This window comes from Tachysurus fulvidraco, chromosome 20 (assembly GCF_022655615.1).
Source record: "Tachysurus fulvidraco isolate hzauxx_2018 chromosome 20, HZAU_PFXX_2.0, whole genome shotgun sequence".
NCBI classification, from domain to species: Eukaryota; Metazoa; Chordata; class Actinopteri; order Siluriformes; family Bagridae; genus Tachysurus; species Tachysurus fulvidraco.
Genome location: NC_062537.1, coordinates 8,696,476 through 8,722,115, shown reverse-complemented (window position 1 = coordinate 8,722,115; position 25,640 = coordinate 8,696,476). Strand labels below are relative to the sequence as shown.

The 25,640-nt window shown below is 36.6% G+C and overlaps 1 protein-coding gene across 1 annotated transcript in view; it reads left to right on the top strand.

Moving 5' to 3' along the window:
* The window catches only part of frem2a (FRAS1 related extracellular matrix 2a), a 56,849-nt gene that overhangs the window by 5,220 nt on the left and 25,989 nt on the right, over window positions 1-25,640 (top strand). The window contains exons 2-6 of the mRNA XM_047805229.1: window positions 1,635-1,724; window positions 9,398-9,544; window positions 16,536-16,766; window positions 22,876-23,001; window positions 24,238-24,489. Coding sequence (XP_047661185.1) covers window positions 1,635-1,724; window positions 9,398-9,544; window positions 16,536-16,766; window positions 22,876-23,001; window positions 24,238-24,489 — 846 coding nt within the window. The remainder of the gene's footprint in view (window positions 1-1,634; window positions 1,725-9,397; window positions 9,545-16,535; window positions 16,767-22,875; window positions 23,002-24,237; window positions 24,490-25,640) is intronic.

Sequence of the window (25,640 nt, the reverse complement as noted above, 5' to 3'; positions counted from 1 at the left end):
GACGTGTAAATTATATAATTTAGTGTTTGTTTGTAAATTATGTAAATCAGTGTTTGTACCATCACATTTTCATCTAATTGATGATCTTTTGTGAGTTTAGTGCTTATTTTGTAAACCCTTATAGGCAAATGCCTTAATGAAAATGGAACATTAACCTTTAACCATTAACCACACTGAAGTGTCTGTGTGTCAGCCTTAGGCTTAAGTGCTTGATGTGACAATTGGAGCATTTACTTATGTTAATAATTAATTACGCAGACTTTCCCTTAGAACATCTCTACATGCAGAGTCGAGCATTGACGGGAGATCTTAGTATTTTTTTTTAGGCTATCAATCAAATAAATGGACAAAAAAGAGAAACCTTTAACTGTTTGAAATATGCTGTCCACAAGGAGCATTACACATTAAGTTCTTCCAGAAAATGATCATGTAACATCAATACAGACACATTTTAAGTAGTTAACCATTTTTATTGCTTCACATATTCTCGATAAGCTAAATGGGGATGATTTTACTTATTAAAAATAGATTTGAATGAAGATATAACTTTGTACACGTGCATTAACTTTGCTTTTTTGTTTGTCGTGCAAAAATGGACTGACAAAGTACTTTCCTAATTCACATAAATATTTCTGCAATTCTACTTTTTACTCGCTTTTTTACTTGCTTGTAATATTGTTTCTAATAAATTTTGTTAAGCTGAAAAAGATTGCCAAACAGAAGCATTCCACTAGTGCACTGAGATTTTTGGACCGCACAGTATATATCGAGTGTGGCCAAACTATTGACTGCTGGCATAAATCCACTGAATGTGAAACCATTACAAATTTCAGAATAAAACTGCACCATTATTCCACTGAAGAATAACCAAATACTTATAAGCATGATTGTGATAGTGTGACACTACTGTGGGAGCATTTCTCTTGGGAAAAAGACTTGGCAAACAGTCACATCAGAGCAAACATTAAAGAAGAAGGGACAGTGGCTTTTCTTTTTTTACAAAGCCCTCTACACTTGGCCTAACATGGCACTGTCACTGCCTTAGAGACATAAAAATAAATATTTGATGATAAGAGGCCATACTATTGCAATGAGAGCAGACACATTACTTACAATATCAATTGAAGCTGACAGTGTGCATAAGAAATCATATCGTTACGATTTTATGAAGCTTCTTGCTCTGGTATCAATAATGCAGGCCATGGGGCATGGCATCGGGTGGGACATGGAGATGTTGCTGGTATGCAATCCCAGGTATTTCCCTTCCCCAGTATTTTATTCATGCTTATGCAGGTCACTAGCTTAATTTGAGAGATGGAGTGAAACAGATGTCAAAGAAATGGGTGCTGGAATCCTGTCTTTTAAAATTTGTGGACTTGTCTGTCATTAGAAGAGGGTACATCATTTCAAAGAAGGATCAACGTAACTGTCTTTCCATCTTAACAGTGTGACTACCCCCTTAATGCACTGATTTCATTATCTATGTATGGTAATAGACAGGAAGTTAAACCTGAAGTGATTTACTATGCTAAGCTTCTTTTAATAGTAGAGTGCTTTAAAAATGTTGTTGCTGCTTGTTGATTTTGAAAATTTTGTTCTGTAACTAACCTGTTAATTTTTGTTTGTTTTCTCAGCGAACATTGATGAGCTGAATATCTGCTACGTGTTGAAACATAAGGACAATGCCACCAGTGACAGCTTTATCTTCTATGTTGAAGACAATGGTATGTTTGCTACATGCTTAAAATAAATTTATTTCCTTTTTTTTTAATTCAGGTTTTTAATGAAACCTATAATTAAATCTTCACACAACCACAGAACCCAAAATTGTAAATCTAATACATCTAAATTTACATTAGACCTAATCATACATAAATTGTAAAGGCTTTTGTTGTATTAGCTACACTGTTTGAGCAAAGCACTTCTCTTCAAGACCAAATAGTCATTAACTTTCTCGTACGTGAGATTTTCATGCAAACAGATGACAACAAGACTGTTCATATTGACCTCTGCGCTCATAATTTAACTGTTTGAATTATCTGCTTCCTCTCTAAATGAGAACAAACAAATCAGAAAGCCTAATTGGGCTTTATTGAAAGTGGCTTTTCTCCCTCTAGCAAGACCAATATTAGCCTTTTGTCTGAGTCACAAAGTCAGACAGTCAGGCTAGCTTGTTAGAACGACCCTCTCTACAAAAGAGCATTTGATATTTAAGACCAGAGGCAAGATAGTAAATAATTATAGCATAGGTGTGGGAGAAAAGACTGTTTTCCTGCCCAGGGTGACAATTACCCTGCATATTACAGGGTACCTTAAAGTGGGAACTGCTAGATAAACACATACTGTACTTTTGGTATACAAAACCAGGTGGCTTCAACATTGTGTATTTTCCTATAAAAGTACTGTACTGTCACTGTAATTTTTCTCATGTCGACAGATTTTCTCATGGTTGTGAGAATGGGGTGAAATTGTCTCTAATTCTCTTATAGTTTTATTCTTATTTTTATTTTATTTTACAAGTAGTCATTTTCGAGAGACACAATAGAAACTGCTTAAAAGTTACTGGACATTATTGGTTATTTAGCTGTTATCTTTTCTTTCTTTTTTTTTTTGACTCCTTTTATTAGCTTTACAGAGAGATTTGTCTTCCCCATTAATCCCAGCCTGTGGTGAATTATTCCATTTCTGTGTCTTTCTACCGAGAGAGACCTACAGGGAGGGGAAAAAAGACTGGTTTAACTTTTGGTATGTGCTGAGGCTACATACCACTCCATCGTGACCCATGGGTTGTTATGAGGTTCCTTTCTCTGAACGTTCAAAGATTGTCTCAGTTCAGCAGGGCCGAGGGGATTTCTTTTGACAGAAGGCCCCTAACTGAATGGAAAGTTTCACAGCTTTTTATTTCAAAGCATTGAACCAGTACAAAAAGGCATTGGCTTATACAGATTCATTCTACTAGTGTCATACAGGGCTTTCAGAGAGATGCTCTTCTTCAGACATCATGCTGTAATCTGCAGCTCAGACACTACAAGCACTTGTAGTATTTTCCCATGTTGAGTTACCAAGCTAATTAGAGGGCTTTCAAGATTTTCTTCTGCTTTACAGCAGTGTGGCCGGGTTGTCCTGGGAAATGTATTCTTGATTTTGAAGCTGATTTCACAACCAATTTAACAGCCAAAGTAAATTTGAGTGACATTCTAGAGCACTCAAGTGTGCAGATTTACACATAACACTAACGCTCTAATAAAATTCCCATTGCTAGGATATGCTAGGATATTTGTTCATAATGTTCAAGCCAGATAATCCTTTTTTAATTGGTAAAAACCCACATTTTGTCTCTCAGACTTTCAGATGTTTAGATGTTTTTAGAATTATATAAGAAAGCATATATAAGTATGATATATTATGAGTCTTTTATAGGTCTGTGGCTGTTTTTTTATAGATACTGAATAAACCTGTATTAAAGGGTTTTAGTAGATTTTTAAATATGCATATTGCTGATTTAATGCTCTTGTAGCAAGAATGCTTCCAGGCTTGTGCCAAACTATTGTAATTAATTATTCAGTGAGATTTTTGTTGTTTACATATCTTATATACGTCCACACTATTCATCTTGATTCTGCTTTTACCTTTCATATCCTAGTTAATGTTTAATCTTAATATGGAAATCTAAATTTTAGAAAGTAATCTTTCTTTAAGGCCTTTGATGCACATGGAAAAATACCATCAGTGATTTCTAGTGCCATAGGCATTTTAAACATTCATATGTGCCATTTAGAAGCAGGCAATGACTTCAGGTTAAGGGATTTATGAATAATTAGAGTTCCATATGGGTTTTGTAGGACTGAGCTTTTGGAGGTTTTGGTGTGAATGGGTGTTTTCTAATGCTTTCGAACTCTGAGACAACCTTAGTGAAATGTTTATTATCAAGGACAGTCACAAAAAGCATTTCACTACATGTCATACTGTGTATGATTGTGTATGTGACCAATAAAATTTTCATTTTGAACCTTCTTAACTGGAGAGAGCATAATAATGTAATGTCTGAAATCACAGCTTAAAATTGCATGGCATTTGGTGCTAATGCTTTATTTGTATGATTTATAGTAATATGAGCGTTTCAATTTAGCTTAAGACTAAAAAAAATCCTGATCTGCCTAAAATGTTTAAATCCTAACAGTTCTGTCTTTCAGCATTACAGTAAACATTCAGCAGTCCTGGAATTATAGATAGTGATCTTCACTGTCTGTCTACTCCATTGTCTCTGTCTCTAATAAGGAAAAGACAATGATCTCATTTAGTTTTACATGTAGTCATAGATGAAGTTTGGTTTTTCCTTGCATTTCCCAGAGAATGTCATTAACATACAGTACTTTACAAAGCATTTTGGAGTTTCTCTAGAGGTTGTGTTTGATTTGACAGTCCGTTGGATGTTTTCTGTTGACTGAAAATTATTAGATACATTTTTATTTGGGTAATGTTTTTTAGTCAGTTGTTAAAAGCAGCTTATAGTAAAACCCTCAGTAAAATCTGTATGAACAGGGATGTGCTCTAATTGCTTTACTGTATGACATTTCTTCAGGGTGATGCTCATAGGACTCCCTACATGACACATACACAAGCCTTCCATATCAACCTGTACAAACCCACATAAACATTTGGAATTAACTCTCATAAATGACAAATGAAGAGAAACTTTAGTCTGGTGACAGATATTTGGTGGCACAAGGTTGCCTTATAACACTTTCCAGGTTGACTTGCATTTTATAGTTCAGACTTCTGGTGCTTTTATGTCACTTAATGTTTCTCCCTTCATCCAATCCTTTCTTTCTTAATGCTATGGCCTGTCCATTACTTTGTTGAAGGTTGGTCTTGCTTTGAGAACTTTTGTGACTCATCTCTGTACTGCTTTGTGAATTCATACCTAGCTTCTTACTGCTGATGAGTGGTTTGCATCTTGTGGTATATCCTCTATAATTTCTGCTATCAAAGTTTTTCTTTGTTGGATTGTGATACCTTCACCCCTGCCCTGTGGAGGCTGTTGGTGATTCATCATTTGGTGGTGTCATCAGCTGTTTTTCTTGGCAGACCAGTTCAATGTCTGTTGCTCAGTACACCAGTGGTTTCTGCCTTTTTCAGGACATTCCAAATGATTGTACCGGCTATGCCCAGTGTGTGTGCAGTGCCTCTGATTGATTGTCCCTCTTTTCTTAGCATCAAAAATGACTTGCTTTTTTTACCCCATAGATAGCTCTCCGAACTTTGGCTTCTCTTTTATAACAACAAATGCACTGATGAATGCAAATGAAACTAAAAGCTGAAAGAGTACAAGAATAAACGCTCAGAGTTATTTATTGTTTAAACTAACATACTAAATGTACACACCTGGGTAAGAAGAAACTCTCAGTAACCCAGTACTTTTGCTCGCCTAAAAATTTGGGTGGTCTGATACAATATACGCTATGTTCTATGTTGATTAACACACCTGCATATAAATGCCAAGAACTGAATGCATGAAATTAAATGAAATCCTAATATGGTTTTTTTTTGGAACTCAAACTCAATTGCCTTCAGTCTAAATTACCCTTAAGTATGTGAATAAAACAGAGCTGTCTTTCCTTTTTTTAGAATATTATTTCTAAGATGTAGAGTTCAGCCAGCACTTGCGCGTCTTTATCTTATTCCCCCACAACCCAAATTTGCATTTTGCGAACTGATTAAGCGCTCGGAATCCAGCACACAGAGGACAGGAATGAGTCTTTTGCTCCATATTTAACAATTACAAATAGCTCCATTAGCTACCTTGCGTTTCTGTATGCCCTAAACCTACACATCAGATAGACTCGTAGAATGGTAGATACTTCAGTCGGTTCATCTACAGTAAGTCAGTATGCAAAAGGGGGGACCATTAGCAGAGTGCACAAATTGATGTGGAAGTAGTGGAAATTACAAACTATACATGTGATGATGCATAAAAAAAACGGTGTGTTTAATCAGCATCTTTGAGAATATTAATTTGTATGTAAATGTTATGCATCAGGTAGACATTGCTGAGAAGGACTGTACATATAAATAAAACAATGTGAAAATATATTGTACTGTATAAAACACAAGTATGTAAAATATGTCTTACATAAGAATGAAATGATAATCTTGTGACAATCTTCAATGCCTTTGTTCAGCAATAAACTAGCTGTAACTGGTCTAGGGCATGTTTTACATTAGAAAAGATGCTCATTGGCATTTGCATGACTCAAATGTTGGACCAGTACATTTCTGTTCACAGGAAACACTTTTGGGAAAAAAATGAAATTCAGTACAATACACTATATTGTGGAAATTTTCTAGCAAGCACAGTAATCTATAATAACATACTTGGCATGACAGGTATATCTATATTTTATTTTCCATATATTACCATGACAAAGTACGCTAAGCCCTGATTTATTAAAATAGAGATATAATGAACACTCCTTTGTCAGTGCAATGGAATAAAGGATGGGAGCATTGCATGTGATTTACAAAGAATAATTGCCTTAATTAAATAACATGAAAAGCAGTAGGAGGAAACAATATGGAAAGAATAAACTTTACTCGTGAAAGATAACTGAAATCACAGTATCACTATAAACACTGACTAAAGGCAATGAGACAAAGAACACATTTTTTCTCAAAAAAATATTATATGAATAAATGATTACAAGCAAACAGATATGAATGCACATTATAAAAGGCTGTGTAAAAATGCTGTTGGCATCAGAGGTGCAAATGTGGTGAATATCTAATAAACCATCGTTACCATGGTGATAATAAGCGATCTTATTAGGAAACCTTTCAATTATTTTTACGGAGGCAGGATATAAATATAATATGGTATAATTTTGTTTTCAACTGCCAGAAACAGGCCATTAAAAAATATAAAAAGACGGTTGCTAGGTATCTTAATGTGTGCACATGCTCAAAGTGACTTTAAGGTTGTAAATAACATTGCAGGTGCAAAATTAACTGAATTTCTTTGACATTGCCCTGTGTTTACAGTACCACCTTTATATAGAAATACTCCAAAGAAGTGAGGTGATGCGGGGTGCTTTGCTCAATTATAGTAAATCAGCATGTCAACAAGAGTCCTAACAAAGATTAACTTCAAGTTTATAGTTTAAGATATAGCCTTTAGATTCATAATATTTTTATGGTATTTAGCGGATGCAGTTATCATGAGCAGCTTACATTTAAACACCTGAGCAGTTGAAGGTTAAGGGCTTTGCACATTGGTCCTACAGTAGCAGCCTTGCAGTGCTGGGATTTCTTATGTAAATTACAGTCATTAAGAGCTTATATTCTGTTAGTATGCTGAAATGGTTTTTAAATGGTTCCAATTTATCCTGAAGCAAGTACAGAACATATATAAGGCCGTATTCAGAGCTGAGTTAATCACACAGTGAGGATTTAAAGCTGCAATTGCACACATCAGTATGTCAGACGTAACTCTTGGCTTTATTCAGCTTTCAAAAGTCAGTGTAAGAGCAAGAGCATGTGATTATGCACACTTCTGAACTTGCTGAATGATCATCTGTGAAAAGTGTTGCGTTCATTGCCAAATGTCTGACAGTTTAAGGATGGAATGAGGGCGTGTCATTAATATAATTAAACCAAACGTGCTGTGATTAATGTGATCATTACAATTAGTACTATTCATGCCGCAATATACTGGCAACATAATAGACTCGTATTAATGTTTTTTTTCAATGCTTGCCATCTTCTCATACATTAATCATCACTTATTGCTTTTGATTCTTTATTCTTTATATTAAGTTAGCTTCAGAGTAATTTCCATAATCTGAATGAGACTAATATAAAATTGATTTACACACGTGGGTAACTGTCTCTGTACAAGCTTAACTTCCCCTGCATAAAGATGGATGAACTTTTGAACTTAAGTTGCAAACTCTGAATAAACTCTTGTATAAACATTATACTTAAGGGAGTTGTTTGTTGGTGAGTTCAGTGATGCTCGAGAAATTTGGACATATGGAGATATTTGATGTCCTCGAGGAGGCTTGTAACAATATTTCGGACAAGGCCTGAGAGTGTTAAAATCCCAGCCGGCAGCCAGGCAGCTTCGCAAATCATCATGCACAGGCTAGACATGGTGGCTTATCATTATATGCAAAATTGAAGGCTTGCATGAAACAGAGGGCTAAAGTGAAATAGAAATGTTTTACATGCATGAGGAATCTGCAGGACAGGAGCTTATCTTGACCCACATATGGCTGCTTGGTACATGACATGAATCAATGTGTGGTGACTGTGATCATTCTAGTCTTGCATAATTGAGAGAGAGAGAGAGAGAGAGAGAGAGAGAGAGAGAGAGAGAGAGAGAGAGAGAGAGAGAGAGGGTTATACAAAAGTGCTCATATCATATCATGGGTAAGCCTTTACAACTGGGCGCCTGGGTCTAATAACATTATTTATAAATTTGATTAGGATAGGAATCTCTAGGAACATTACATGAACATTACATCTGATTTGCATTAGTTTCATTTGGATTTAGTGCACTATGATGTGATTATAAAATGATTACATCCATTATGAAAACACCAGGCTTAATGTGCCCAAAGTTTGTTTTGCATCTGAAATGTTTGGTGCTATTAACATTTTTTTTAATTAAAGTAAGAGTGCGTGTGTGCGTGTGTGTGTGTGCGTATATGTGTGTGTTTTTCCCAAATCCATAACTGCACTTAAGCAATACAGGGGCATGCATTAATTGATTTCTACTAATCTTCTATTCATTATTATTTAAATAATGATTGTATAAATAATATACTGAGAAACATTTTAATTACAATTTTAGTGGATTATTATTGACTACTGACAATAGTAGTATGAGCCGATGTGACTTAAGTAAAAGTAAACATACTAAGAAAATACATTAAACCTTGTGTTTATAGCATTGTCTTTTTAAGGGAACAAATGTGCAATACAGGGAAAAAACATGATATAAGGTATAAAAAGATAGGTAATATAATTGTATTGTGGTTATCCTGCAGTGGAATCATCTTGAGGCCTTTAGGAATTTAGATTATTTTTCAATACAAATTCAAACATTGTTTAATAAAACCCATAAATGTTAGTCATATCAATGTTTTAAGCAAGAAATCATTCTCATTCCTGATAATTGCAGTGCAGAAATCACATTTTTTTTGTTTGTTTGTTTGTTTTTTTATTAACCCAAAATTTACTAAATATTTCTAATTGTATTAAAGATGTGAAGCGTAATCTCAGTTATGATGCAACAACTTTGCAATACTAAGATATCGCAGACCACATCAAGCTGAACCATGTGAACACATAAAAAGTGATGATAATGATTAGACGTTGAATGTTTGTCTCTGTTTAGGAGGGAATAAGCTGAAGGAGCAGCACTTCCGTCTGGACTGGTGTTGGATCTCTCTACAGAAACAGAGCTACGTGGTGGACGAGCAGGTCGGAGTCATGGAGGTTGTGCTCAGACGCAGAGGATACCTAGGGGAAACTTCTTTTGTTGGTGAGTCTGTTGTAGATACAGTATACTGTCCTGTCTAGAAGTGCTGGAACGGCAAGGGCAATTCTATAGGTTTCGCGACACAGTGAAGACATTTTGGTTTGATCTCAAAAGATGAAGAAGGATTTCAGCTTCAGCTTTCAGCTTTCATCTCTGGCTGATATTTACATCTAGATAAATTACCTCACAAATAGCATTAAATGGCACTCATTTCAACCATTATTTTTAAAATATTGGAAAATGGGACTGGCATATGTTATATGTTAGGATGATTGTTTAAACAATTAATAGTCTATTTGTACTTTATTTTGCCATTGATTTAAAAAGTGAAGACTGCATTTTTTGCTAAAAACGATAAACCAGAATGAAGAGCAGAGAGCTGTCTATGAGAGAACCGCAAGCCGTTTTGAAGCTGAAAACTTCAGTCAGAGCCTTTGGACAAGCTTTGGGCATAGTTAATACAACAAGATGGATTGTCCTGAAACAACCAGTCATTAAACAGAATAGACAGGGACAACAGTTAATGATAGAAACATGTGAAAGCTGTGAAGAGAAATACAAAGAAAAAGACTAAACAGCCACAGGGTTAAAGGTATCACAACCTAACATTTGAAAAAGACTTGGAGAGCAGAAATATAGAGGCCATAGCACAAGATGCAAACCACTCATCAGCAGTGAGAAGGAAGTCCAGGCTGAAATTCACAAAGAAACACATTGATGAGCCACAAAGTTTGTGCAATTAAGATCAACTTTTACCAAAACGATGGAAAGTATGTAGAAAGAAAGGAACACAACATCAGAAGGATTCAGACATTTTTACCCATACACACTACTCAGTTGCTTGTTCAGTCACCTGTCAGTTTGAGACTGGACTACTGCATCTCTCTGCTGACAGGTTGACCTTTTTGAATTCAATTCAAACACCAAAAATAATCCAAAATGCAGCTGCATTTCTTGTTTTAAACATGCATAAGTTCTCCAACACCACTCCAGTGCTGTGCTCCCTCCACTTGCTTCTGGTGTCTGCATGCATCAGATTCAAAACACTGATGCTTGCATACAGGTACAAAGCCCAAAACAGACCAGCTCCCTCTTATTGTACCTCAAAGCTCTTATCACTCCTCACACAGGCCCACGCTTCCACAGATCTTCTAGCACTGTTCGACTGGACCGACTGAACATCTCTCAGGGTAAAAGGTAGATCTACATCAAAACTCTTCTCTGTTTTGGCACCTAGGTGGTAAAATAAACTTCTCCAAGATGTTCAAACAGCTGAGTCACTGACTGTCTTCAAACACTGACAGTTGGTGAAGACCTACAATGAAGACCTACGTCTTCCTGAAATACTTAAACTAGTGCTTACTTATTTTTTCCTGTTTGTTTATTGAAATAAATACTATATTTACTGCCAACAGAGTTTATAGTCTGATGGTTTCCTTAGTCTAATTTCCTTAGTCTGTTCTAGCAAACCAGTATTGATGTATTCGTTGATGGAGACATTTGTACATCACTTCGGAAAAGGGTGTTTACCACAAATGCCGGAAATGTTAATGTGCTCACAAACCAAATTATTCAATCTCCTTGGTCAAGCACGGTGGACATCGCGTCATAGTTTGGGCTTGCAAGGATACTTCTGGAACAGACTCTTTTATTGATGCTGAAACACATACAGTAATGTTAGTAGCATAATGAATTCAGAATTCTACAGAAACATTTTGTCTGCCAATTTACAGAGAAATTCGTCCAATTTTCATCAGCGCTTAAACCAACTGTGAAGCATTTTACATTTTAAAGAGAAGACTAATTGGAGAAACCCTCAAAACAAACAACAATTGAAAGAACTTGTGGTAAAGAAGAATATATTTATCTATTAATCTCAACCCAATGTTTGTTACCTGGCTATTTATTCTGTTCTTTACTTACTCACTTGGATTGCAGCAAGTAGCCTGAGTCATTACATCAGGCACCTTGTTTATTTTTTAGCCATTTTTTTGTTATTAGGTGTTGCTTTTAATTAAATGCACTTCCCTGAGTTTTACCATAAGCCCAAATGAAAGGTGATGCAGATGCTGCAATCTCTAGAACCTGGCACATGGATTTCAGTCATTAGCTGTGAATAATGTTTTGCACTGAAGTGAGACTGAATTCATGGTGTGAGTTGTTATTGCGGCAGCTTATCAATGGTGGTTTTTATCCAGTGTATGAGATTTTTTTTCTTCAGTCTTAGAGGCTGAGATGAAAGCTTGTTGTATCTGCATGCACTCAGAATTACTGTGTGTGTGTGTGTGTGTGTGTGTGTGTGTGTGTGTGTGTGTGTGTGTGTGTGTGTGTGTGTGTGTGTGTGTGTGTGTGTGTGTGTGTGTGTGAGAGAGATAGAGACTGTATAAAACAGAAATTAAAAAAAAGCTAACAATAAAGAGTATAAGAAAAGACAATGAATAAAACAAAAACAGGGAAAGAGAAAAGGAAAAAGTTCTCAGACTAATGAGGTTTTTAAAAAAAGTAAACAATGTTTTTCTCTCTCACTTTAGGGAGTCGGAGACTAATTTAGCTTTTTGCATTCTCGCTTTAATCGATAAGCTTATAATAAAATAAACAGCTCAGTCAGCCATTCAGCATATACAACCTCCATTTTCTGCCACTCAAAAACAGATGTTTATCTGGAACTCTACCAGGAAGTGTTTGGGTTTGTTACACTATACAGCCAAAAGTATGTGGACATTCACACCGGATCTTCCCCAAACTGTTGCCAAAACAGTAAGTAGCACAGAATTGTCTAGAATGCATTTCTGTACAGTGGCATTATAATTTCACTTCACTGTGACCAAGTACCTAAAAGTGTTTCAGCATGAACATGCTCCTGTCCATAAAGTGAAGTTCACGAAGATTTGGGTTGCAAAGGTTGTGGAAGAACTCAAGTGGTCTGCACAGTACCCTTCAACTCCACTGAAAACATTTCAAATGACTTCACAGTAAAAGTCTAGTGAAAAGCTTTCCCATAGTGGAGGTTGTTAGAACGGTAAAGGGGGATTAAATCTGGAATGTGATGGTTATTCTGATTGTACATGGTGAAATGTAATCATTGTTGTGTAAAAAGCACATTGATTCTTCATTCAGCAGCTGATGGTTAAGAGCCATGCCCAGGAGTACCAGCTTGGCAATGCTGGTATTTATACTCACATATATCAAATCAAATCAAATCAAATTTTATTTGTCACATACACATACAGTACATACAGAGTACGACATACATTTTCAGCGTATGCATATATTAATGTTTTATCCTTTGAGCTACACAAATTTGTTACATAAAGGACTAGAGGTGTTTGTGCCTTCTTCATCTGGTTAGATGAAAGTTGCTTAGAGAAGGTTGCTTTATGAGTCTTTGTATGTGTGTGTATGTGTGTGTGTGTGTGTGTGTGTGTGTGTGTGTGTGTGTGTGTGTGTGTGTGTGTGTGTGTGTGTGTGTGTGTATGATTAAAATACTGAAAAAACTAAGTAGCTACAAGGTCCACTTGTGCGACTCTTTAGAGCCGTTCTGCTTTACCCGGCATATATGTGTATTCTCTTCCCGCACTCTCCTGCAGCCTTGCTCTCCTCTACTTCCACCACTTCTCCACTTCAGGCCCAGAAAAGCCCTCCTGCTGCTCAAAAGATAGAATTGAAAGTGTAGCTATTCTTTCACTTTTTTTTCTTCTTCTTTATATTTACTTTCTTTCCACTATCTATATCTCAAGGCTTTCCTCTTTGAAGATTCTTTCCATCATGTTTCATGTATTTTTCTATTGTTAAGGGAGCACAGAGGACATAGTAGAGGTTGAATGTGAAATGACTCTCATACTGCCTGGAGACTGTATTTCAGCGTAAGCAGAATTCAGATCATGATGCTTATTTATCAAACCTCTCAGAAAACGAATTTTAGAGCAGACTTATTTATTTGTGCCTTTTAGGATTATGAATTGATTTGAGACCAGCTGTTTTGGTCTAAGCAAATATGCTTCTTACCCACAGTGGTGGTGAATCAGACTGTTTAGCTTAGAACACGTTATTTCAAGTTAAAAGTTAAAAACGTTCTTATTTCTGATTTAAATAATATCTTGTGTGTGTCCTGTGCAATCACCATACATGGCTTTTCTTTCCAATTAGCTCTCATTAGCGTGCATGTATAAGTATTTTGGGGGGAAAAATTGTATATATTAGTGTTGGCAGTGGTGACTCAACTGGTTAAGGCTCTGGGTTGTTGATTGGAGGATCGGGGTTCAAGGCCCAGCACAGCCAAGCTGCCACCGCTGGGCCCTTGAGCAAGGCCCTCAACCCTCCCTGCTCCAGGGGTGCTGTAATATAGAGTAGATGCCCCTGCACTCTGACCCCAACCTCCTCAGTTCCCCACTGTATGTGAAGAAAAGAATTCCACTGTGCTTCCATGCCCCGTTCTGTTCAATCTAAAGTGTCATGAGCTATAATTTTTAACATCACATTGACACGTTGCATAATTCCTGTGCCACAGGCCTGAATTAAGCCTGTATCAGGAAGAAATTTAATTCCAAGCAGCTGCTTGAGAGGCTCTGAAAAAAGGGATGCTGCCGGTCCCTGTGCTTGAAGTGATTCAGATCAAACACTTTATGGCAGATTCACCACAAACTGCCCCAATGGGAGGAACACTCTAGACTCGTCAGTCCTCAGCAAGTTGCAGTTACACCATTGTACACACTTGTGTTCTGTCATTACACAGCCTTCAGTTTCTTTCACATGCTATTGCAGCCAGAATGTTCCAGAACAACATCTATACCTAACTGGCATCATTTTAGTGGTGTTGTTCACAGTTCTTTGCTAAATAGTCTAGAAATTATGTTGAGTTTAGTGTGTGCTTTATTTATTATTTATTTATTATTGTACTCTATTCGTAAATTATGTCTAATTAGATTTGTGAAAAAACCATTTGCTAGGTAATGGAGATTAAATGAAAACCCTTCACTGATTGTTTTCATATTTTCCCATTACCCTTTAAACATGTTTCTAACATCAGCCTCTTGCTCTTGTGTAATTTGGACAGAAATTGAAGACCAATTCATGAGATAAGTGATTATGGTAAAGGCAAACCAAAAAAGGTTTACCAATGATCTTCTGAACCATTTTATGTTTCCCTTTCCAGTAGCCACTCTCCAACAATGAAGTTAGTTTTTAGTCATTTTCAGAGAGTAGAAAGAGTAGCAGCCGGCATTAAATAGCATACTATAAAGAACTTGCTTTCTTTATCCTACTTCCTTTCCAGAAATCTTCCTTTTGAGAGAGATTGAAGAGAACAATTGTTTTTCTATGAGTGAGCGAGATCAAAACGGATTTTGTCATCCTTTAAAAGTGATTCCAGATTATTTCATTGTTGCAAAGATTTTTAGAAATCCTTATTAGGAAAATCTAATTCCCATTTTTTCAAGTGAAATGTATTAAGACATCTCCAAAATTCCCCTTATTTTTCATGATTGAAAACCGATGACCTGAATAGCAGGGGGTAGGTCAGAGTTTAGCGAGATAGGAGACTTTAGACATAAAATAAATGGGATTTTCAGATACTTTAAAACATTTAAATCATATAACCTTGCAGAAAGGATGTCTAAATGAATAGTATGACCATTGTGTTATTTTAAAGGCACTTAAACTCAATAAAAGGTTATTTCTATAGCACAATAATGGATATTTTCACAAAGTAGCTTTACAGAAATATATAAATTAAGGATATAAACATATATAATGATAAAATATATACATTTTAAAGGAGTAATTTCTGCCTAATGAGTAAGCCCTTAGGGATGAAAAGAGGTAGGAACCTTGAGAGGAGCCAGACTCAAAAGACTACAATCCTCATTAGGGTGATTTTTTTAATATTTGAAAAGGTAAGGTTTAAAACTGAATGCACCCCAATATACACCATTGTATAACATTTCACTGTGCAGTGCTTTAAAAATGGCTGAACTGAACCCCAGTTTTTCCTCAAATAACCTGGTCATCTTTATTGAATTTTAGTCAAAACTATGCAGCATCTGCACAGCAATGACACATAATAACTGTCTCATCACAAATGAATTCTATGAGGGTTTGAGAAAGTAGCCAGAGGTATTTATCTGTGCTGCAATACGTGGAGATTTAGAGTGTTTATGTGTGACATTTAATATTATGTCCCTGAAACGTTTGTCTTATTATTTCGCAAGAGAACATTAGCCAGAAAATGAGTAGACCGTTTCATCTGAATGTTGCCAAGATTTCCAATGTGCTTCATGGCAGGAATCAAAGATCGATTAGGAGTGTGTCTGTGAAGGCCAATTTCATAGGGGGCTTGTCAGTTAGTTATTACATTTCATTCTGACACATTCTACATTTTAGTGTCGCACAAATCTGCACCGTTTGAAATAAAATGCAGTAAAATCACTGACATTATTTTGACATTATGACATTATAAAGGAGTGGAAATAACATAGATGAGTTGATGGCATTTCAAAGTAATGTGCAATCATTTGTTTCATCCATTGTTTTGCAATGAAGAGATCGAGCGATATGAAAACTATGAACTTTAAATGATGTTCATCATCCCCAGCACATCACGGCTCCATGTCCCCCAATGATCACTCACACCTGTTACCACTAATGAGAAACCCAACTTAAGTCTTGTGTGTCGGTGTGACAATAGCAGCCAACTGTTGACAACGTTTGTTTCAACATGGAAAATAATTTGTGTCACGTTGAAACAAAAGTTGTTGGCTATTGTCATGAAAATGATGTACAATCTTACCAGAGCATATAAATTTGAAACTTAGAGGAATAGCAGTCCTCTTGTCTACATTAAAAGGGCTTTTTTCCACATGGAACTATGTATTTATCTGCATGATGTTTATGACTAATAGAAGAAAGATCTTTGGAGTCTTTCCCTCTGCACAAGATTAACAAAGCTAAATATGGGGCAAGTTTTCCTCACCTTCCACTTCTCTTATTTCTCTTAAAGGCATTGGCACTTTGGATGGCAGTGCTGAGAAGGAGAAGGACTTTCGGGGAAATTTTCAGAAACAGGTGCAGTTTAATCCAGGCCAGAGCACAGCTACATGGAGGCTCAAGATTCTTACTGATGGGATGTATGAGCAGTCTGAGACCTTCAGCATCATTTTGTCTGAGCCAGTCATGGCAGCACTGGAGTCACCAGCAGTAGCAACCGTGGAAATCGTGGATCCCGAAGATGGTAAGAAGCACAGAGAGAATGTAATGAAGCCTTGCAATTTTGAGGTCCTGTATGACAGGTTCTCTGATTTCAAGACATCAAGCAACAACATTTTGATGCTCAATAGTTTCCTAGTTACTTACTTCATGTTATACAATATCTTGAAAGTATCTCATACAGTCATGTGAAAAAAGTTATTTTTTATGAAATATCAACATGTCAAATTTTGATCTTGTTTTACTTTGTACCTGTAGATAAAATTGATGTAATTGCATGTAAACAACAAAAAATACTTTGTTTACACTTATTAAACAAACAAAATTAACAAAAATTAGTATTTAAAGTTAGGACACCCTGTGTCCTAATAGCTAGTGTCCCTCCTTTAGCTGAAATAAGCTCAGTGCGATGTGTCTTGTAGCCATCTACCACTTTCTGACATCAACTGGAAGCAAGTTTACCCTAATTTTCAATGCAGAATTCTTTCAGCTGTGTGATGTTTGAGGGGATTTCTTGCACAAACAGTCCATTTCAGATCAACGCGCAGGATCTCAATAGGATTTAGAACTGGGCTTTGACTTGGCCATTCCATAATTCTCCATGTTATAATTTTCAGCCAGTTCCTACACTTCATAGTGGATTCTATGATGATGGGCTGGCCAGGAACTGATGCAGCAAAGCATCCCCATACCATAACACTTCCAGCTCCATGTTATACAGTTATTATATATTTGATACAGTTGATAATTCTTTTGCTTAAATGCTGTATTTAGTTTACGCCAAGCATGCCTTCTGTAATAGTGTCCAGATAATAAAATTTTACACTCATCTGTCCAAAGCACATTATTCCAGAAGTCTTGGCCTTTAGGGTCTGTAGAAGACTATAGTATATTATTTTCATAATCATTTTTTCTGATCCCTCGTGTTCTTTGGATGGAGACATTGGTCACTCCCAGGATAAAGGAGATTAGTCAGAAGAACTTTTATTGATTTTATATTGTCTTTTTTTCTCTAAGGGGACAAACAGACTCAACGCATGCCAACAAAATGCTCCCACAGCGCCAGTTTTTCCTTCAATTTTTCATCCTTGTACAACTATTAACTGAAAAAAAAAAACTCATTGCATTTACTTAATTCAAATGAGTACATTGGTTCCACTTGATTGAACTGAGTAACATTAACACAATTACTTTTAGTTCATCCAGCGTTATTTGACGACATGATTTTCAAAGCCCTGAATAAAATCATACTCTGAGCTCACACTCGAGTTGAGCATCAAACTAACAACACTGGTGTGTTGCAATAGACACTTTGCCGCTGCACTATTTTTCATGCATGTTTCACATGTCTAAATGTATTACTATTGTTATAGTATAGCTCTCAATAGATGACACAATTTTAACAAAAATCAGTTTAAATGGTTGACGTTAATAATAAATGAACTATCACACTTGCTCTATGCCATTCAATATAGTATTTCTAGTAGAAACTTGTTTAAAAAATAATATAAACAATGAAATCGTTTTTTGTTTAGAAATTTAATATTGGATTTTAATATTAGATTTTAATGCCTAAAATATTAGACTAACAACATATTCCTTTATTTATGTCTTAAGTAGAGTGATGTTAATTAACCTTTGTTTAGTTCAATTCAGAAAGTACAGTGATGGTATGACAGGGTGCAGAGCGAGGAGCTAGGATACTGTCTGAGGACGTCAGGAGTGGTAGAAAAGTACGTCAGAGTAGTTCAGGATTTAAGAGAGGAGTATGACAGCAGTGAGATGTGCTGTAGGTCAGATAGAGGAGTTCAAGGTGGAGTGGGATTACATCAAGGATCAGCTTTGAGTCCCTTCTTGTTTGTTATGTTGATGGACAGGTTGACAGATGAAGTCAGAGTGTTGTGTGACAGAGGAGCGTCAGCAAGAATCAAAGGAAAGGTGTACAAGACAGCGGTGAGAGCAGCTATGCTGTATGGGTTACAGACTTCATCAGTGAGAAAAAGCCATGAGGCAGAGATGGAGGTAGCAGAGATGAGAGGCTCTCTGTAGGAGATACGAGGATGGACAGGATTAGGAACAGCAGATCAGAGGGTCAGCTCGGGTTGGCTGTTTTGGTGGATAAGGTCAGAGAGGCTAGATTGAGATGGTTTGGACATGTACAGAGGAGAGAGATGGTTATATTGGTAGAAGGATGCTGGAGATGGAGCTGCCAGGTAAGAGGTTAAGAGGAAGACTAAAGAGGAGATATGTGGATGTGTTAAATGAGGACATGAAGTTAATTGGTGAGAGTGGAGGATGTTGAGGATAGAGTTAGATAGAGTAATGGGAAAAGCCAAAATTAGAAGAAGTAGAGTAATAGAGTATAATAACTAGAGTATAAAAACTAGAGTATAATGTGTAGAGTAATAGAGAGCATAGTCAAGTAAGTTTTTACAGTCTGAAAAAAACAGAAGTACTGAGATGAATTGTACTTATTAAGCAATGCTACATTCTACATAAAAACAAACCGTTAACATTCCTCTCCATTAAGAAAACTTCAAACTAATAGTGTGGCCTGAGTTACTGCACAATATAACTGGGGGGTTTTAAGCTCGTCTGTCAGCATGGATTCCTTCTCTCTATGCCATAAATACAATTAAGTAACCCTAATTTTAATGATGTTTTTAAAAGTAGTAATTATCTAAGCACTTTATCATCCCTCTTGGCTATTATCAACATCCATTTTTCTCCCGCATCTACAGTAAGTAGACTCATTTTCAAGCTTCTATTAACCACCCAGCATTAAGACATTAAAGGACATCTAGTCTCTTGTGGTAATTTGCACTTAGTGTTAATAGGAATTTGACATGTCTAGCCAATAACGTTCTCCAGGAAGAAAACTTTTTTTTTAGGATTTTAGGAGTCCTTTTGTCCAAACTCTGTATATATTTTATGCAGAGGTATATGCACAAAACTCCTGCTTTCTAATTAAGCATCAGAGGAGCTGCTAATGAAAATCTTTGTCATGATAAACTTGCAGCTTAGCTCGGGTAATTTAAATCGCCTTTCTCTGTCAAGAATTATTCTTTAGATATGTTGGCATTAGCTTCATTGTCTCCTGCATTGCCGTGGGAGTCTCACGTTCTTACTTTCAAAAGCAAACTTAGATTTGTAGGCTATAAATATCCAAAGGCTTATTTTTGTTTCTCAGTGTGTATGTGCACGTTTTCCTTTATTGGCTTTGTGAAGTCTCTTGTTAATTATAATTCAGATCTATCATACAAATACAGCTGATGCACTCTTCGAGTGAACTTATTTCTCCATGTTAAAAAAAACAACAACTCTACAGCTTCCCTTGTGAGCTAATTACCAGTTTTACGGCAGGATTTGTTGTTGCCGAGGCCACAATCCATTGGGAAGCTTAACGTGTTGGAGATACATGGCTCTCTCTAATGTCAGGAATGTAGAGGAGAGACGCTTGACTAGCATACATGCTCCAGGCATGCTGTTTTGCTCTACTGTCTGTGCTTCAGCGTTATTACCCTTTTAAGAGTTTGCAGTTTTATTTATTTATTTATTTATTTTGGTGTGGGCCTATATTCATCCTTCTAGATGAACTCCAATACACATTAATATTTTAACACAGTGCTGGGTTTTTCCATCAATGTGTCTGACCCATTTGCCCTGAGATGTGGCATTAGTATGAAGATTTTTAGTCATGCAGTTCAGATGTTTAACCCAAATCTGAGGGATTCATCTGCTCAAGCATTCATGATTATAATGCAGGTCCGTTGACTCAGCTATATTAAACAGCCGACGTGAAACAGAATCGGAATCTGAGGGTTAAAAGGTTTTCGGTGTAAAATGCATGCTGCATTATCACTCAGTCCATTTCTTGTAGCTGAGGAACAAGTATGAAAAAGGAAAAAAAAAAAAAGCAGCGTCCCTCGGTATAACATCTAACCCCAGTGCTATGTCCCAGCTTTCTGTAATTGGCTGCAGACGTTGATGTTGCTTTGGAGTTTGTATGAAGAACATAAAAAGGGTCTCTCTTTTCAGCAGCATTCACTTGACAGTGCTGCTGATTGCAATTTTCTGGACAGAACTGAAGACTGGGTCACAAATTTAAAAGAAATGCAAATACAGTCTCTCTTAAGGAAGGAGTGCATGGAGTGGTGCGGTAGTACTTTTTTAAAACATTTTTGGTGTAAACAAACACAGTAGCAGGAAATTAAAAAAAAAAAAAAAAAAAGAAAAGAAACACTGTGAACTTAATGATTTATGTTTCCTGAATGTTCAAGGTGATATAATAATGTCTTTCAGAACTGCTTGTTTTGCTTGTTTGTTTAAATGAATATGTAATTTGGGGCATTTAAACCAAGCAATCTTGCAAATAGATTAATTTATTACCTAGAGTGTAATTTACAGAAACTCACTTATAGGATGTGAATGAAGAGCAGGTTTTATATTTACATTTGACATTTGCAGCATTTTACCACAAGCATTGAAGTCTCTGCTGAAAGGCACATCCACACAAGTACAAATAAACAATGGTCTGATAAATCCATAAGGCTATAATGTGCATCCTGACCATAACTAGACCATACTATATACCCTGTTACACAGCAGTTAATGTCGGAGGTGAAGTACATTAAGTGATTACTGAAAAGAACAGTCTTCAGTCTTCATTTGAAGACAGACAGACAGATTTTGGAGAGTTAGGGTCAGTACATTCCACCTGGATGTGAGAACAGACAAGAGACTTGATTGGTTTTAAAATTGAGAACAGCATGTCACTGCCTTCAATCAGTGTTCTAGGTGGCACATAATTATGCACATAATGCAAGATGTAACTAGCATTTTCAGTCTTCTGGGAAAACGTAACTTTCTGAACACGCAACGCTGATCATAAAAACAAGTTAAATATTCAGGGTTTTTTCTGCATCTAATTATACCTTTGTAAATAAGTGCAACATGCCCACTAACTACAAGCCTATGTATTTTTCAAACAGCATGGGCTAATTTATACTCTTTATTTGATATCTTAGTATATCAAGGAGGTTTCAAAGAAATGCAGCCTTGGGTTTCGGAGCCGAATATGTTTACTTGCTAGAGCTAGTTTGAAAAATGTAAAAAAGTTGCAATTAATCTACATTTGGAAAAATAAAGGAACTGGCGATTTAAATATGCTCAGTTATTCTTGTTGTGGCCTCATAATTGCAGAATATTCTGCAGGAAATATCACATTGTTGGTCTTTGTGGATCAGGCTTTAGCATTGCAGAGGAAGTAGTGACAATTCTGGTGTAGTTTGATTCTCCAGTGTGGGCTGTGGAAGATCGGATTGAGGCTGAAAGAGGTAAAGAGAGAGAAAATAACATCTAGAGAATGTGTGGACTGCAATCCAGGATCTCTCGCTCATTAAGATCTGGAGTAGTGTGTCACTCCTTTTGAAAGTAACAAGCACAGTCTCCAATCTATACGTTGTGCTTTGCCCTGTATTTCTTTCTGCCTACACTCCCTGCCTGTCTGTGTGAGCTGTGCAGAAGCAGAAACGCCGTCTACGGTGTGCTGAACATTGTAGAGATGTGAGTGACGGATCAGGATTAATGAGTCTAAGTGTGTAGATCTGGGACGAGAGCAGAGTTTGAGATTTGATATTATTTTTGTATTGGATCGAGAAAACCAGTTTGTATGTCCCTTTGCTTATTTTATAGCATTGCGAAAAACATCCTTCTTTTGACTGGTTGACCTTCACTCACTCACCCACTTTGATGCACTATAAAAATGTATTTAAACGGTCACTTGTTTGTGATATTTGAAAATTGAAATACCTGAGTGCACTCCTATTCAGCTAGGCAGTTCATCCACTCTGGCCAGAAATTGTGGAGTGCACAAAGCCTTTGAAAGATTGTGTCACATAAAGGCCTTTAAAAAAAATGGAACAGTCTGGTATTGGCACCAATCAATTTCTTTCCAATTTTGTGAGTGCAAAAATGCCTTAGTGAGGAATTTCCTCAACCTACGCTCAGTAATAAGGTTTCGAAAAATCAGCCCAAGCTTCTTTAATTTGGTTTCTTCTCAGCCGGAACTTTTTACTGTTGCTGACATTTTTGTATGCCAAGAGAAGAATAACACTTTCTCATGTTTTTGGCAGAGTCTACAGTCTTCATTCCCCAGGCAAGACTTGTTGTCGAGGAGGACACCGGAGAGCTGCTCGTCCCGTTACACAGAAGAGGAGACGTCAGTGAGGAGCTGATGGTGCTCTGCTACACGCTGCAAGGTACGTTCAACCATCTGTGCCGCTGTAATAAATATAGATTGATACAGGAGATAGGAAGACACAATAACACCCATTACTTATTATTGTGAGCAAAATGTAGTTGTCTTTTGGCTTGAGGCATTTGATGGGTTGATGGATTCTGACTGTATAGAAACTGCAATAGATACAGTAACTACAGTAACAGATGGTAGTCAGTTAGATAAATGCTGATTTATTATTGTGAGAAATGAACATGACGTGAGATGCTGTTATAGAAAAATAATCAGTGACCAGGTGGTGTGATACTAGCACAAAGTCTGATTTTTCTTATTTTACAGCTATCCCAAAAGTCTCCATACGCAGGGCAAATTAACACTATAGCTCCTTATTTACAAAACAGCTTCTACATGATTGACATTTCTTTGAAAACACATGCTGGGAGTCTGTCTTTACTGCTCATGGCGAACTTATGCTGATGCATCTTAACACAATACACGCTTGTAATTGCACTTTGAATGCGATCCTTTTCCTGCTATGCCATTATGATGTTCCTTTTTGTCAAAGGCATTCTCAAGAGGATACTGAAAAATATAGTAGAAATGTAAAAAGATTTTTGGGGAATAAAAGGTGTTAATTTGCCCAATGTATAGAAATTTTTTGACACCCTATAGTTACATTTCATAGTGGTCAATGTTTTAAAGATTTATAGAAAATATCATAATAGTTTCCTTAGATAATGACAATATTTTTCCCTGTGCTGTTTTTATAGAAACAAAAGCAAGGTTATAATGAGTGCATTAATATGATTAATATAAACCTGTGATTTATATTATAGCTTAAACACTGTCCAAGCTACTGTTACAGGAAAGTAATCAACACCTCCTGAAGTAGATGCTGAAATGTAACATAAATTGTCATAAACTGAATTTTATTTTATTTTTTTTAAGACTAATACATAACACCTGAGAACTCACTAACAATAAATACAAATTCATTAAAGTCTCTTCCTGTGTTGGACATAAAACGAAGTGTGTCGTATCTGACTGTTGCAAAGTGCTCGAGCCCATTAGAAACAGAACAGTGTATTCAACCATGCTGTGGTGCATGAGCCATTATTGTCATCTTTCATTAATGCTGCTTTAATGTTTAAATGCATGCTAAAAGATGAATTTGAAAAAGAGAGTTTTTCAGAAAACATACAGCCATTGTTTTTTGATTCATTCTCTTCTTGACTTTATGGTATGGTGTTCTCTGTAGACTCGGCTACAGGGACAGTCCCCAGCACGGTTCTCTCTTTCTCGGACTACATCACTCGAACAGAGGGACAGAGCAGCATTCTGCGCTTTGAAAAAGGAGAGACGGAGAAACTTTGCCGTGTGGTGATCATAGACGACTCCCTTTATGAGCCTGAGGAAAGCTTTAACGTCTCTCTCAGCGTGGTGTTAGGCGGCCGCCTCGGCTCCGATTACCCCAGCACACGCATCAGCATTCTGCCAGACCTAAACGATGGTAAGAGATTGCACACAAATAAAAGTAACAAGAAACACAGTTTGGGGTTGTTATTTTTTTTTTCTTTTCTTTTTTTCTCCTCTTTTTTCTTTCTTTTTTTTAAATCAGCTACTTAAGGTAAGAGTGGTAAACAAACAAAACTATAATTACTTCATACTAATTTCAACAAAATAACCAGATAAACAAAAACTAAGTAGTTAAATAAATAGGCACTAAAGTAAGGCCAAGTCCCAGTGTTTATCATCACACTATTGGCATTATCAGTGTTGAGAATAATAGCGCTCTAAAAGGAAAACATTTATTATTATAATATGCTGTATAATCTCACATTTTTGTTCATTCAAGTATATGGACATCAAATTGTTACACAACATCCATCCATCCGTTTTTTTTGTTATTGTATTTTTATAACACAGTTTACCAGGTGCACAGGAGAGTCTTCCATCTAGAAGCTCTGTTTCTTAATACACCTGCAAGAATGGATTACGACGAGGTTGTTCAAATCTGCTTGCTTCTCTGGTCTAAAGGGGATCATTGTGTTTCAGTCGTAAACACTGGATATTTGCGCTTTCGGCTCTTTTTGTATTTCTGGTTTATTGTGCACCTTCTCCAGCAGCTTATGAATAAAGCAGGTCTGAGCTATTTCGAGGAGATTAATGAAGTTCTTGGTATGATATATGATCATATTGTGTATCAGGAGACCGTAGTGTATGTATTTGTATGTGTGTCTGCATGCACATGACTAGCCACTTATACACCCAGCATCCACTTTATAACCTGAACATGGCTTAGTGTAATCTAGTGTGCTTTAGGCCAAGCAGGTGGATGGTGGTGTGAATATTTTATTTCATTTTCTTTTTTTTTTTGGACTGTGGTCCACATGGAGCTGAATTTTACTTGTGGCTATAATCTGGATTTGTGTTCATGTTAGATGGAGGAGGAAAGAGCTTCTCTGTAAGAGCTTTACTCTGGGTAGCTTGTTTTGGCATGCTGCAGTATGTAAGTGCTCTTTAACACAGAAAAAAACACTCCGCACGCACACACAGGCACACACATACGCCCCGTAGGTAACGGAGGTTCCCAGAAATATCTCACTGTCTTCCATCCTGAGAGCTATAGATTGCATCTCTCACATATCTAGTGTAACTCTC